This window comes from Barbus barbus (assembly GCF_936440315.1).
Source record: "Barbus barbus genome assembly, chromosome: 25".
NCBI classification, from domain to species: domain Eukaryota; kingdom Metazoa; phylum Chordata; class Actinopteri; order Cypriniformes; family Cyprinidae; genus Barbus; species Barbus barbus.
This window is the reverse complement of record NC_136753.1, coordinates 8,619,262-8,631,418: the sequence shown is the minus strand read 5'-3', so window position 1 is coordinate 8,631,418 and position 12,157 is coordinate 8,619,262. Positions and strand designations below refer to the sequence as shown.

The following is a 12,157-nucleotide window of genomic DNA, read 5'->3' as shown; positions in this document are numbered from 1 at the left end:
ACTTCCTTATCATTTCACAGCAATCTATTTTGCAATCCATTCATGCATTAGATAGATATTTATAGTCATGTTAATTGCATGTTTTTTTAATATTTATGTTTTAAAATTCATTGTAATAAATTAAAGTGACTGCTCCAATTTGTATACTTTGTGCTGCAAAATAAATTGTTTTTATTAGTGCCTATATCGTCTTGTTGTATATTACATTGCCAGATTTTTTTTTTTAAATGGTATGAGGCTCATGTGATGTACATTTTTTATATTTGCAACTTTCAGAGATCAGATTGAGGAAGCTGGTGGAAGAGAGAGAGAGTTTGCTCGACCAGGTGAGTTTTGTGATTTCATGCTTTTCAAGTGATTCATTGTTATGCATATGATTAATATTGTGGGAGAACATCTTCTGAAATGCCTGTAATGCCTGTCATAAGGACTTTGTTTGCATGATTAATCTGAATATGAATGTGCAGGTGCGGAAGTATAAAGCCATTGCAGAACAGAAACAAAAGAATGGGACAGAAGAAACAGGAAGCACAGATGAGGATGACCTACAGAATGGTCTGGACCCTCATATTTTAGATCTGCAGAGTAAGATACGCCTTTTAATTTCATTCACCATCAGTCTTGATTAAGGCTGGTTTGTAATGTAGTTGTCATGTGAACTCTCAAATCTAATTAAACATTTATGTTCTACAGGAGATGCTAACAGGCAGATCAGTGACATGAAATTCAAGCTGGTCAAGTCTGAGCAAGAAGTCACAGCACTTGAACAAAACGTAAGTCACTGATATAGTTAACACTTTCTATCCAAACGCACAAGGTGTAATCTTGCATGCAATTTCATCATCAATAGTTCACAACGTTCTCTTTTTAAGTTTAATCCTCCTTTATGCACAGTTAATTTTGTTCCTATTGTGGTACAAACAGTTCCACAGGAAATGATATGGCATTATTTCATGCATAACCTGTAATCTCTGTCATTGTGGCAGATCATTCGGCTGGAGGGTCAGGTGAGCCGCTATAAGACATCTGCTGAGGCTGCAGAGAAAGTGGAAGATGAGCTAAAAGTGGAGAAACGCAAGTTGCAGAGAGAGGTACTCTAAATTATTAAAAAAGAAACACACTAATATTCCAAACAACTTGGCAGCAACTGCAACATTCTTACATTTACATTTATACATACATTTTATAGCTGTGTAATCAATTAAATATACCTTAAGTAAAAAAATTAAATAGATCTGAATAACTACATTTGGTGCCATGATGAATTAAACTGAGTGGACTCAACAAGTTATAGTAGAATAGTTCACACAAAAATTTAAATTTGCTGAAAATTTACTCACCCTCAGGTAGGTCTGCACGATAAAAATTGAAATTAAATCACAATCGCAAAAGCTGCAACAGTCATGCACATCTTGTCAGTGAAGCACGGTTCTGTGATCAGTAGTAAATCTCCATCCGAAGGCCAGAGGGTGCTCTCGCACAGAAACTCCAAATATGTCCCGCAGAAGAAATCTAGGAAGTCCCTATAGTGGTAGCTGAATAAAAAAAAGATTTAACTGCTTTCATTGATTCAACGTGATTAATAAACACACGACTATAACAATATATGATTTATCTGAGTTCTTATTATAATCATTACTAAAATTTTCATTATAGCAAAGTATATAATAATTCAATGCTAATCAACATAGCCTTTATCACTGCTTAGAATACTTTGAAATAATGTGTTGCATGCCTTATTCTGATTAAGAAGCCACATCATCTCACAGAAGGATTTATTTCAAACACTTGACTGATGTTATAAAGTGAGTTTGGAGTAAAAACATGTTGTTAAATGTGGATATCTTCGATTTCATTATCGCGTGATTAAATTGTCTGCGATAATGACTGTGATATTGCGTAGCTTGTCAGTGAACTAAGGCTCTGTGTAGTAAATGCTGCTCCATCTGAAAGCACGTGATGGAGATTTACTACTAATCACAGAACCGGCTTTACTGACAAGATGACTATCATTCGAGTATTCGTGCAGCCCTACCCAGGCCATCCAAGATATAGATGAGTTTCTTTCTTCATCGGAACAGATTAGGAGAAATTGAGTATTGAGCACCACTTGCTCACCAGTGGATCCTCTGCAGTGAATGGACGCTGTCAGAATGCGAGTTTAAACATCTGATGAAAACATCACAATAATGCACAAGTAATCCACAGGACTTCAAGGGGAAGTCGTGGCCTAATGGTTAGAGAGTCGGACTCGTATTCCAAAGGTTGCGGGTTTGAGTCTCGGACCAGCAGGGATTGTAGGTGGGGGAGTGAATGTCCAGCGCTCTCTCCACCCTCAATACCACGACTGAGGTGCCCTTGAGCAAGGCACCGAACCCCCCACTGCTCCCGGGCGCCGCAGCATAAATGACTGCCCACTGTTCCGGGTGTGTGTTCACGGTGTGTGTGTGTTCACTGCTGTGTGTGTGCACGTTGGATGGGTTAAATGCAGAGCACGAATTCCGAGTATGGGTCACCATACTTGGCAGTATGTCACTTCCAGTGTTGGGGAAAGTTACTTTTAAAAGTAATGCATTACAATATTGCGTTACTCCCTAAAAAAGTAACTAATTACGTTACTTAGCTACTTATGGAAAGTAATGTGTTACATTACTTTTGCGTTACTTTTGTGTTACTTTTTAAATATGAGCAGGGCTTGATTGTTTTTAATACAAGAAATTACATTAATAAAAATGTAAAAGCCCTGTATTTTGTGAAGGAAAAGTAAATTCACGTCTGTAAAGTAAAACTCAGGATAAGAAGTTTTAACACTCTTCAGCAATAAAAAACAATGAAGTAGCAATTGTTAGTTTATCTAAAGTCATTTTTGCTTATTAATATGGTTGAACTGGATCATCAAAGGTCAGCAGCAAAGACATTGGTTAATAAAATGGGATTAGATACATTTGTGTTGTTTAACATATTTAATTATTGCAGTTTGCGCATATTCTGAGTTTGCATTTCACTGTTTTAATTCATTTTGATGAATACTAAATCTGTTTTTTGCGAGTGGGATGAATTCATGCACATTCACATTTAGATCTATAGTAACAGCATGCTCACACAGCGCACTGTCAGTCAATAAATGGGGAAAAAGTAACTCAGATATTTTCTTGTAAATTAAAAAGTAATGCGTTACTTTACTAGTTACTTGAAAAAAGTAATATTATTACGTAACTCGCGTTACTTGTAATGTGTTACCCCCAACACTGGTCACTTCACTCATTCAGTCGATCAATCAAGTCGATGGACATTTTTTCTTACAAAAACTCATTGCTTTGTTTCAGAAGGCATTCATTAACCCACTGGAGTCATATGGATTACTTTTATGATGGATGGATGTGTTTTTTGGGAGCTTCAAAAACCTGGGCACCATTCACTGACATTACAAATCTGGGAAGAGCTCGGATCCATATTTAATGTAACTCTGTTTGTGTTCGTCTGAAAGAAGAAAGGTATTAAAAAAACCTAGGATGGCTTGTGTCAAAGATCTGCCAGGCTCTGTCACTAGCCAATCACTACAAACTCCCTCACCTGAATACTGATCACACGCACCTGCACATCATTATGTCACTCATCAGCCACACCATAAAGACACACACCTCCAAGCACTCAGTGTCCGGTCTCGTTCACGTGAAGAGGACTGCTATAGCTATCACAGCTCTATGGCTACTACATACCTCCTTGTCTACTTACCTGCAGTGTTTCCTCCTGAGTGTGTTCTTCGACGTTCCCCAGTCAGTCTGCTCCTGTGTTCCTTCCAAGTCTGCCATCCGTGTGAGGTGTGCGTCTTCTCCAGTTCCCCGCGTTCTTTCAAAAGAAGATAGTCAAGTTAACCTTTCTACAGATCACTGAAGACCTCCAAGTTCACCACTTGCCTATTTCACTCATCGCTGCTCACCTGTTTGACAAGAAACCCCAGTTTATTTATCCATCTCTCTGTCCGCGTCCTTCTTCTGTAACAGAAGACCAGTGTCAACATACCGACTGTCAACAGCATGAGCACTCGCGACCCCTTCCAAGAGCTCGTGGATATACTCCGACGAGCTCTCACACCTGCTCCACCACCTGCACCATCCATTCCTTACGTCATCAGCTCCACCAGTTCTTCCACTACTGTGATTTCCAGTCCCATGGCCAGGCCAGCGCCCTACTCTGGCGCGGCGGAGGTGTGCAACGGATTCCTACTGCAATGTTCGCCAGCACTCAAAATGCAACCTCAACTGTACCCCGACGAGCTCTCACACCTGCTCCACCACCTGCACCATCCATTCCTTACGTCATCAGCTCCACCAGTTCTTCCACTACCGTGATTTCCAGTCCCATGGCCAGGCCAGCGCCCTACTCTGGCGCGGCGGAGGTGTGCAACGGATTCCTACTGCAATGTTCGCCAGCACTCAAAATGCAACCTCAACTGTACCCCAATGAAAGGGCGACGATCGCCTTTATCATCTCACTTCTGAAGGGCAAGGCATTACAATGGGCAGAGACTATCTGGGCACAAGAAGGTACCGTAAGTCAATCCCTACAAAACTTCATTCTTCACTCCCGGGAAGTTTTTGGTAAACCTGATCATGACACTTCAGTAAGTGACCAATTATATAATTTACGGCAAGATACTCTGTCCATTAATGATTATGCCCTTCAGTTCCGCATTAGATGCTCGACACAAATGATGTCTTGTCTTGCCGAACTTACTCCAGATTCAGGTTGCAATTCACTCCTCCGCCGCCAAACCGACCAGCACCCTCCAGAACCATTCAACGAGCACATGCAAATTGATAATTACTGTCTGTCGAATCAGGAACGACAAATAAGATTTTCTCTTGGTCTGTGTTTGTATTGTGGAGAGAAGGGGCATCTGCGAGCGACATGCCCTGTGAGACCTCCTCGCCTCTTGGTGAGTACTATTCACCTGGTTATACATTACCTGAAGCCACTGGCGATCGAAGTTCTGCTTACTGCTCCCGAATTCTCTCTTCCAGTCTTTGCCCTTCTCGATTCCGGGTCAGCTGGGAACTTCATCTCGGGAAGCCTCTGTCGTCAGCTCAACCTATCCACCACAGCCACTCAAAAGAATGACCAAATCCAATCGGTAACTGGTACTTCCATCAGATGTGTCAATCGCTGTGCTGTGCCAGTGCATCTGAAGATCGAATTGCTGCACGAGGAAGACATTCACTTACTGGTTCTGGAGGGCTCTCCGGCTGATATCATCCTCGGATGACCCTGGCTCGTTCAACATGAGCCCAACATTTCCTGGCATACTGGGGAGGTTCTGAAATGGGGTAACCAATGCTTCTCCAATTGTTTTCCCAATGCACTTAAACCTGTCTCTCCTTCAGTCGACTCCATCGCCCTGAACTCCACTTACATTGAAGTCCTCCAGAGAAGTTATCTATAGATATTCCCACATGTTATTCCCATTTCAGTGATGTGTTCGGTCCCCAGAAAGCCTCCCAGTTGCCTCCACACCGGCCATGGGACTGTGCAATTGACCTCTTACCGGGTGAGCCAGTGCCCCGTGGAAAGATCTATCCACTCTCCATACCCGAGCAGAAGGCCATGGAGGAGTATATTGAGGAGGCCCTCAAACAAGGATATATCCGTCCGTCAACGTCCCCTGCTTCATCAAGCTTCTTTGTGGCTAAGAAGGATGGAGGATTACGATCCTGTATCGATTATCGAGCCCTTAACAAGATAACGGTCAAATTCAGTTATCCCCTTCCTCTCGTCCCAGAATACGTGAAGGGGGACGAGTGGAAAACAGCCTTTGTGACCCCTACTGGCCACTATGAGAACCTGGTTATGCCCTATGGTCTTGTCAACGCCCCCTCTGTATTTCAAGACTTCATGCATGAGGTGCTCCGGGAGTATCTCCACAAATTTGTGTTGGTCTATATAGATGACATCCTCATCTACTCCCAGAGCATGGCCGAACATCGCCGCCACATTGCGGAGGTCCTGCAACGCCTGAGAGACTTCCATCTATTCCTCAAGGCAGAGAAGTGCTCTTTCCATCAGTCCTCAGTGCAGTTCCTTGAGTATAACATCAGCAACGGTGGCATCCAGATGGACGAGGGGAAGGTGGACGCTATATGTAAATGGACCACTCCTGACTCCATCAAAGAACTCCAACGTTTCCTGGGGTTTGCTAACTTTTACCGCTGCTTCATCCAAGATTACAGCTCCATCACTAGCCCACTGACCAACCTGCTCCGCGGCAAACCCAAAACCCTCGCCTGGACCCCGGCAGCCACCGAAGCTTTTGAAAGGCTTAAGGAAGCGTTTACTCACGCCCCAGTCCTTGTTCACCCAGACCCCAGGAAACCATTCATTGTGGAGGTCGATGCATCCACCTCAGGAATTGGTGCCATACTCTCCCAACAGCAGGGGACACCAGCTAAACTCCATCCATGTGCCTTCTTCTCACGCAAGCTCAGCCCGGCTTGCAATATGTTCCCAGGGCTCAACGCACACAACTCATTTAATCCATGCACTCTTCTCTGGGCACTAGCCACCCAGGGGCCAACAACAACCTCCCGCTGCTGAGCGATCGCTTCTGGTGGCCCAATATGGCCGGAGATGACTTTATTACGGAACTACCTCCCTCCGATGGTAACACATGCATTCTAGTGGTAGTTGATCGATTTTCTAAGTCATGTTGTCTGCTTCCTCTCAAAGGTTTGCCCACAGCTATGGAGACTGCCGAGTTAATGTTCAACCACGTCTTCCGATACTTTGGGATTCCTGAGGATATTATCTCTGACCGTGGACCACAATTCATATCAAGAGTATGGAAAGCCTTCTTCAAGCTCCTAGGTGTGACCATCAGTCTGTCTTCCGGATACCATCCCCAGACGAACGGGCAGACCGATAGGAAGATCCAGGAGGTAGCTCGATTCCTTCAAACCTTCGGCCATGGCCACCAGGACTCTTGGAACCAGTTCATTGGCTGGGCCGAGTACGCCCAGAATTCACTGCCCCAACCAGCCACCGGTATGACTCCGTTCCAGTGCGTACTCGGTTACCAGCCACCCATGCTCCCCTGGTCTGGGGAACCGGCAGATGTACCATCAGTGGATTACTGGTTCCGAGAGAGCGAGAGGGTCTGGTATGCTGCACACCACCATCTCCAGCGAGCAGTGCGTAGGCGCAAAATTACAGCCGACCTTCAAAGGTCTGAAGCTCCCCTGTACCAACCTGGACAGAAGGTCTGGCTGTCAACCAAAGACATCCGGATGCGCCTACCCTGCAAGCAGTTGAGTCTCAGATTTGTTGGTCCCTTCACCATAGTCAAACAAGTCAACCCTCGTCACTTACCAGCTCCAGCTCCCCCCTCATTACAGGATTCACCCCACATTTCACATCTCACTGTTAAAACCTTACCACTCTCCTGTTTCTCCCCCCACAGAGCCTGGCCCGACGGAGGAACCCCCTCTCCCATTGATCCTGTAAGACGGCGCCATCTACCAATCAAAGAGATCTTGGACTCCTGGCGCCGTGGTGGTCAACTATAGTATCTTGTAGACTGGGAGGGCTACGGCCCAGAAGTGAGATCATGGGTACCCCGAGATGATGTTCTTGATCCTGCCTTGCTTGAGGAGTTCCATGCCAGCCATCCGGAACGACCAGCACCCAGAGGAAGGGGTAGACCACCACGACGTCTGGGTCCTCGGCCCTCGGGAGCGGGCCGTGGAGAGGGGGGTAATATCACAGATCTGCCAGGCTCTGTCACTAGCCAATCACTACGCACTCCCTCACCTGAATACTAATCACACGCACCTGCACATCATTGTCACTCATCAGCCACACCATAAAGACACACACCTCCAAGCACTCAGTGTCCGGTCTCGTTCACGCGAAGAGGACTGCTATAGCTATCACAGCTCTATGTCTACAACTTACCTCCTTGTCTACTTACCTGCAGTGTTTCCTCCCGAGTGTGCTCTTCGACGTTCCCCAGTCAGTCTGCTCCTGTGTTCCTTCCAAGTCTGCCATCCGTGTGAGGTGTGTCTTCTCCAGTTCCCCGTGTTCTGTCAAAAGTAGATAGTCAAGTTAACCTTTCTACAGATCACCGAAGACCTCCAAGTTCACCACTTACCTGTTTCACTCATCGCTGCTCCCCTGTTTGACAATAAACCCCAGTTTATTTATCCATCTCTCTGTCCGCGTCCTTCTTCTGTAACAGCGTGAGGGTGAGTAAATTAGGGGATCATTTAAATTTTTGGGTGAACTATTCTGTGAACTCTCATTCTAACGGCACCCATTCATCACAAACGATCCATTGGTGAGCAAGTGATATAATACTAATAAAATTTGTCAAATACAAATTTCTTTTTTATGGAAAAAAATTAAATAATTAAATGAAATAACTTTAAAGTCAAGTCAAGCCACCTTTATTTATATAACGTTTTATGCAATAGATTGTCAAAACAGCTTTACAGTAGTAAACAGGAAAATAGTGTGTCGATAATGCAAGAGGACAAAAATACACAATTTTCCAGTTAAAGTCAATTTATAATTGATTCAGTTGAAACCAATGGAGCTACGATCAACTTCAGATGCTTTTGGGAAATGCAGCCCAGCTTAGTTCAGTTCAACTAGTATCTGACATTTAAGTGATATTCAAAGATTTTTATTAAGGTAGTGTAATTATTTTTATGAAATTTACAAAGTCACTGATTTTTGTTTTTAGAGTGTGATGTAAACAATGCTGTGTTTATTCTTTAGCTGAGGTCTGCACTTGACCGTATCAATGAGCTTGAAGCAAGCAACAGCCACCTTACGAAGAGACTAGAGAAGATGAAGGCCAATCGGAGTGCCCTTCTGGCACAACAGTGATGCCCACCTGTGCCCACTCATCACCCACTGGCACCAGTGACCTGCCACCCATATTACACTAAAACTTCTATCAAAATCATACCAAATTAGCCCAATCATAATCATGCTAATTCAGAGTTAAAAAGTAAATATGGCTGACAGGCATGAAGGTGAACCTTCATTTGTATGCTAGTGGGATTCCAAGCGGAGGACATATCAAAAACTAATTCGTACCGAGGCTCATTAAAGTGACCTTTGGTTTGGATTAGCAGAATTCAGGCCCTCAATGAGCTCTCAAAACATTTTTGACTGGTTAAGGATCTCTGTGTCAACAGACCAACTCAGCACAGGCTGAGCACAGCTATGGCAGCATGTTCCTTTATGGTGGCATGTTGGTTTAGTAATCCAGTGGTGAGGGACATTGACTTATCTTAGCAGACCATGCACTTTATCCTTGCATCAGTATTCAAAATTTGTTACACAGAAACTGTACACATAATCGTTTTGCAAAATTAGGTAACTAAATTTGTGTAGTCCAGAGATGTATGCTCATTGAATGTATGCTCTCATACAGAGGCAGTTGTGTGTTTTCTTGGAATTTTTGTGCATCTGGGGAGTGATGTTTAAACTATACAACTTAACAACTTATTGCTATAATGTCCATTTTGTTTCACGCCAAATTTGTGTGCTTGCTCATTGGTCAATTCCTAAACAATGTGGACTAGTACTTCATAATGTTAGTCATTTTTATTTTTATGCTAATGTAGTCTCAACATCCTGAAGAACTAGATTAGGACTACAAAAAATTATGCAATAACAGTTATTATAACTTTATGGAGTATATTTGGGTATAAACCAGGCTTTGAAGGATTTGTATTATATTCCTGTTACAAATGTTCTCAGTGGCTGCACTTAGTTTTCTTTGTTGCTTTATGAAAGCACTCAATATTTTTTTTCTCATGTCCAGTGGGCCAAATTATGAAAATACCTTTTTTGTTTAATATGCAGGTTAAGACCACCTACTTTCCGTGTATAAAGAAACAGAAGTCTTGGTCATTGTAATATGGTTAGTAGAATTAGACAGTAAGCACAGCTGATCATCAATATTGTTTCATGTCCAGTTTAAACTCAGATCATGGTGCAGCTATATCATCTGAGGGCTAAATGGACATTTGAGATGTCACCAGCCTTTTAGGATACAATCTGTAATCTGAGTCTTGCTTTTGAAAACATGCTGAGTCAACACAATAAATGGGAGTGCAGCTCTTTATTTTTTAAAAGCTGGTCGTTGTAGCACTTTCACTAATGGTCTGCCATTTAACTCCATTTAAGGGTAACAATAATCTCAATGCATTTGGGGTTGAACTGAACTGAACATGGCTTTTTTTGATAGAGAAAAAGAAAAAAGGAATTGTTTTGCAATAATGCTTTTAAGTGTAAATTGACTGTATCTGCTGGGTAATCAGTTCTGGAAAGAAGACTATTCTTTTTTTGCTGATTGTGAATTTCACTTGTATCTCTCCCCTGGGTTCTGCTACCATTAGAGACAATGCACCACCTTGTTTATACAGTCAGTGAACATGAACATGCTGTCTCTAAAGAACTGATATGTTGAACTTTTGAAATAACAGAGATAGACACACCAATTACATTGTTTACCTGTATTACAGCTCTTCTGTATGACATGACATAGCAAGAAATAAACTCATGCAATAACACTGACTTCATTTTTTTATTGCATAATTGAAATGTTTTAATAATATAGGAGCAAGCAGACAAGATTTGAAAAATGGACCATGCTCCATTTTAAAGGGATAGTTCGCCCAAAAATGAAAATTCTGTTATTAATTACTCACCCTCATGTCGTTCCAAACCCGTAAGACCTCATCTTCTTAAGACCTAGCTTCATAAAATTACGGTTGAACCCCTTATGCCACATGGATTATTTTACCGATCTCCTTGCTACGTTTCTGGACCTTGATCGTGCAAGGACCCTTGCTGTCTATGACTCAGACTCCATCAAAAATATCATAATTTGTGTTCCGAAGATGAACGGAGGTCTTACAGGTTTGGAACGACGTGAGGGTGAGTAATTAATGACAGAATTTTCATTTTTGGGTGAACTAACCCTTTAAATAACATAAATTTGAACAGCAGAGGGCAGCAGTGATTTTCATCTTCTAAATCAGTTCCGCATTCTGGTGATATTATCTATGTTGAAGGCATTGTAAATCTCACAGTAATATGGGTGAAGCATATTGTTGGCATCCTCTGGGCAATTTATAGCCAATACACATTCAGTGTCATTTTTCCTTAAACTAATATAATACTTCATTTATTAGCTATCCTGAATAAATCTGTTCATTTGATGCTATGCAAAAACAAAAAGAGGAAAAGAGTGATAAGGAAGTACGAAAAGGAAATAAAACGCCCAGATGGAAGTCTTTTAGATTTGCTGGCCCTCACACACAGACAGCTGAACCTGGATATTTTATTTCTCTTCTACATAGTCATGCAGCATAGCTCTAAATGACAGAAAATTGCACAGCAGGTCTGTCCTTTGATAAAGAAATAATTGAAAAATATATTAATAGAAACAGCAATTGAATACGACAGGAATTCAAGTCAGATGAGTACTGTTGAATGTTGAGTGACACATTCATACAATCATGATAATTATGACAGGAGGACTATGCAGGATGATGTTTTACAGGATGATGATCAGTAACAGAGAGAGAACCAAAATGCAGGTGAAGAGTATAGGTTCATTAGAAAAAGCAAACTCAGCAAAAAAAAAAAAAAAGAAAGAAATAACCTGAAATAATCAAAACAATTAATCCTTATAGCCAAGCAATAGTCATAGGCTGGAAAAATCTGGGAGGCAAAACCACAAAGATACAGGCTGCTGCTGAAGTCAGGACAGCCAGGGGTCAAAGACACTTGTATAATAGCGTAGTTGGCCAAAAAAAATACACACACACGTCCCAGTCAAAGCAACATATGCATTACTGAAACAATTGTATTTCAATGTTTAAAAACTCTCCCATGTTTGCAAGCAGAGAGTTAAGTATATTTACATTGGCATGTCTTAAAACACTCTTTGGGACTGTGATTATTGTGTGCTATACAGACGTCATAGATTAAACTAGAACTCATGAGTATTAAACAATCAATGTTTAACACAACACAAGTTCTTTATGTTTATGCCAGTCTTTCAGAATCAGAAATAGCTTTATTGGCCAAGTATTTACACATACGAGGAATTTGTTATAGTGACAGAAGCTCCACAGTGCAA

The 12,157-nt window shown here is 42.0% G+C and overlaps 1 protein-coding gene across 7 annotated transcripts in view; it reads left to right on the top strand.

The window, feature by feature from the left end:
* Window positions 1-10,583, top strand: part of LOC306844819 (leucine-rich repeat flightless-interacting protein 2-like) — a 51,018-nt gene extending 40,435 nt beyond the window's left edge. For all 7 annotated transcript variants that reach the window (XM_079377213.1, XM_079377212.1, XM_079377208.1 and 4 more), the window contains 5 exons: window positions 277-326; window positions 468-585; window positions 694-773; window positions 987-1,091; window positions 8,773-10,583. In XM_079377213.1, the coding sequence (XP_079233339.1) occupies window positions 277-326; window positions 468-585; window positions 694-773; window positions 987-1,091; window positions 8,773-8,883 (464 nt within the window). In that variant the 3' untranslated portion in view covers window positions 8,884-10,583. The remainder of the gene's footprint in view (window positions 1-276; window positions 327-467; window positions 586-693; window positions 774-986; window positions 1,092-8,772) is intronic.
* Window positions 10,584-12,157: the final 1,574 nt, after the last annotated feature.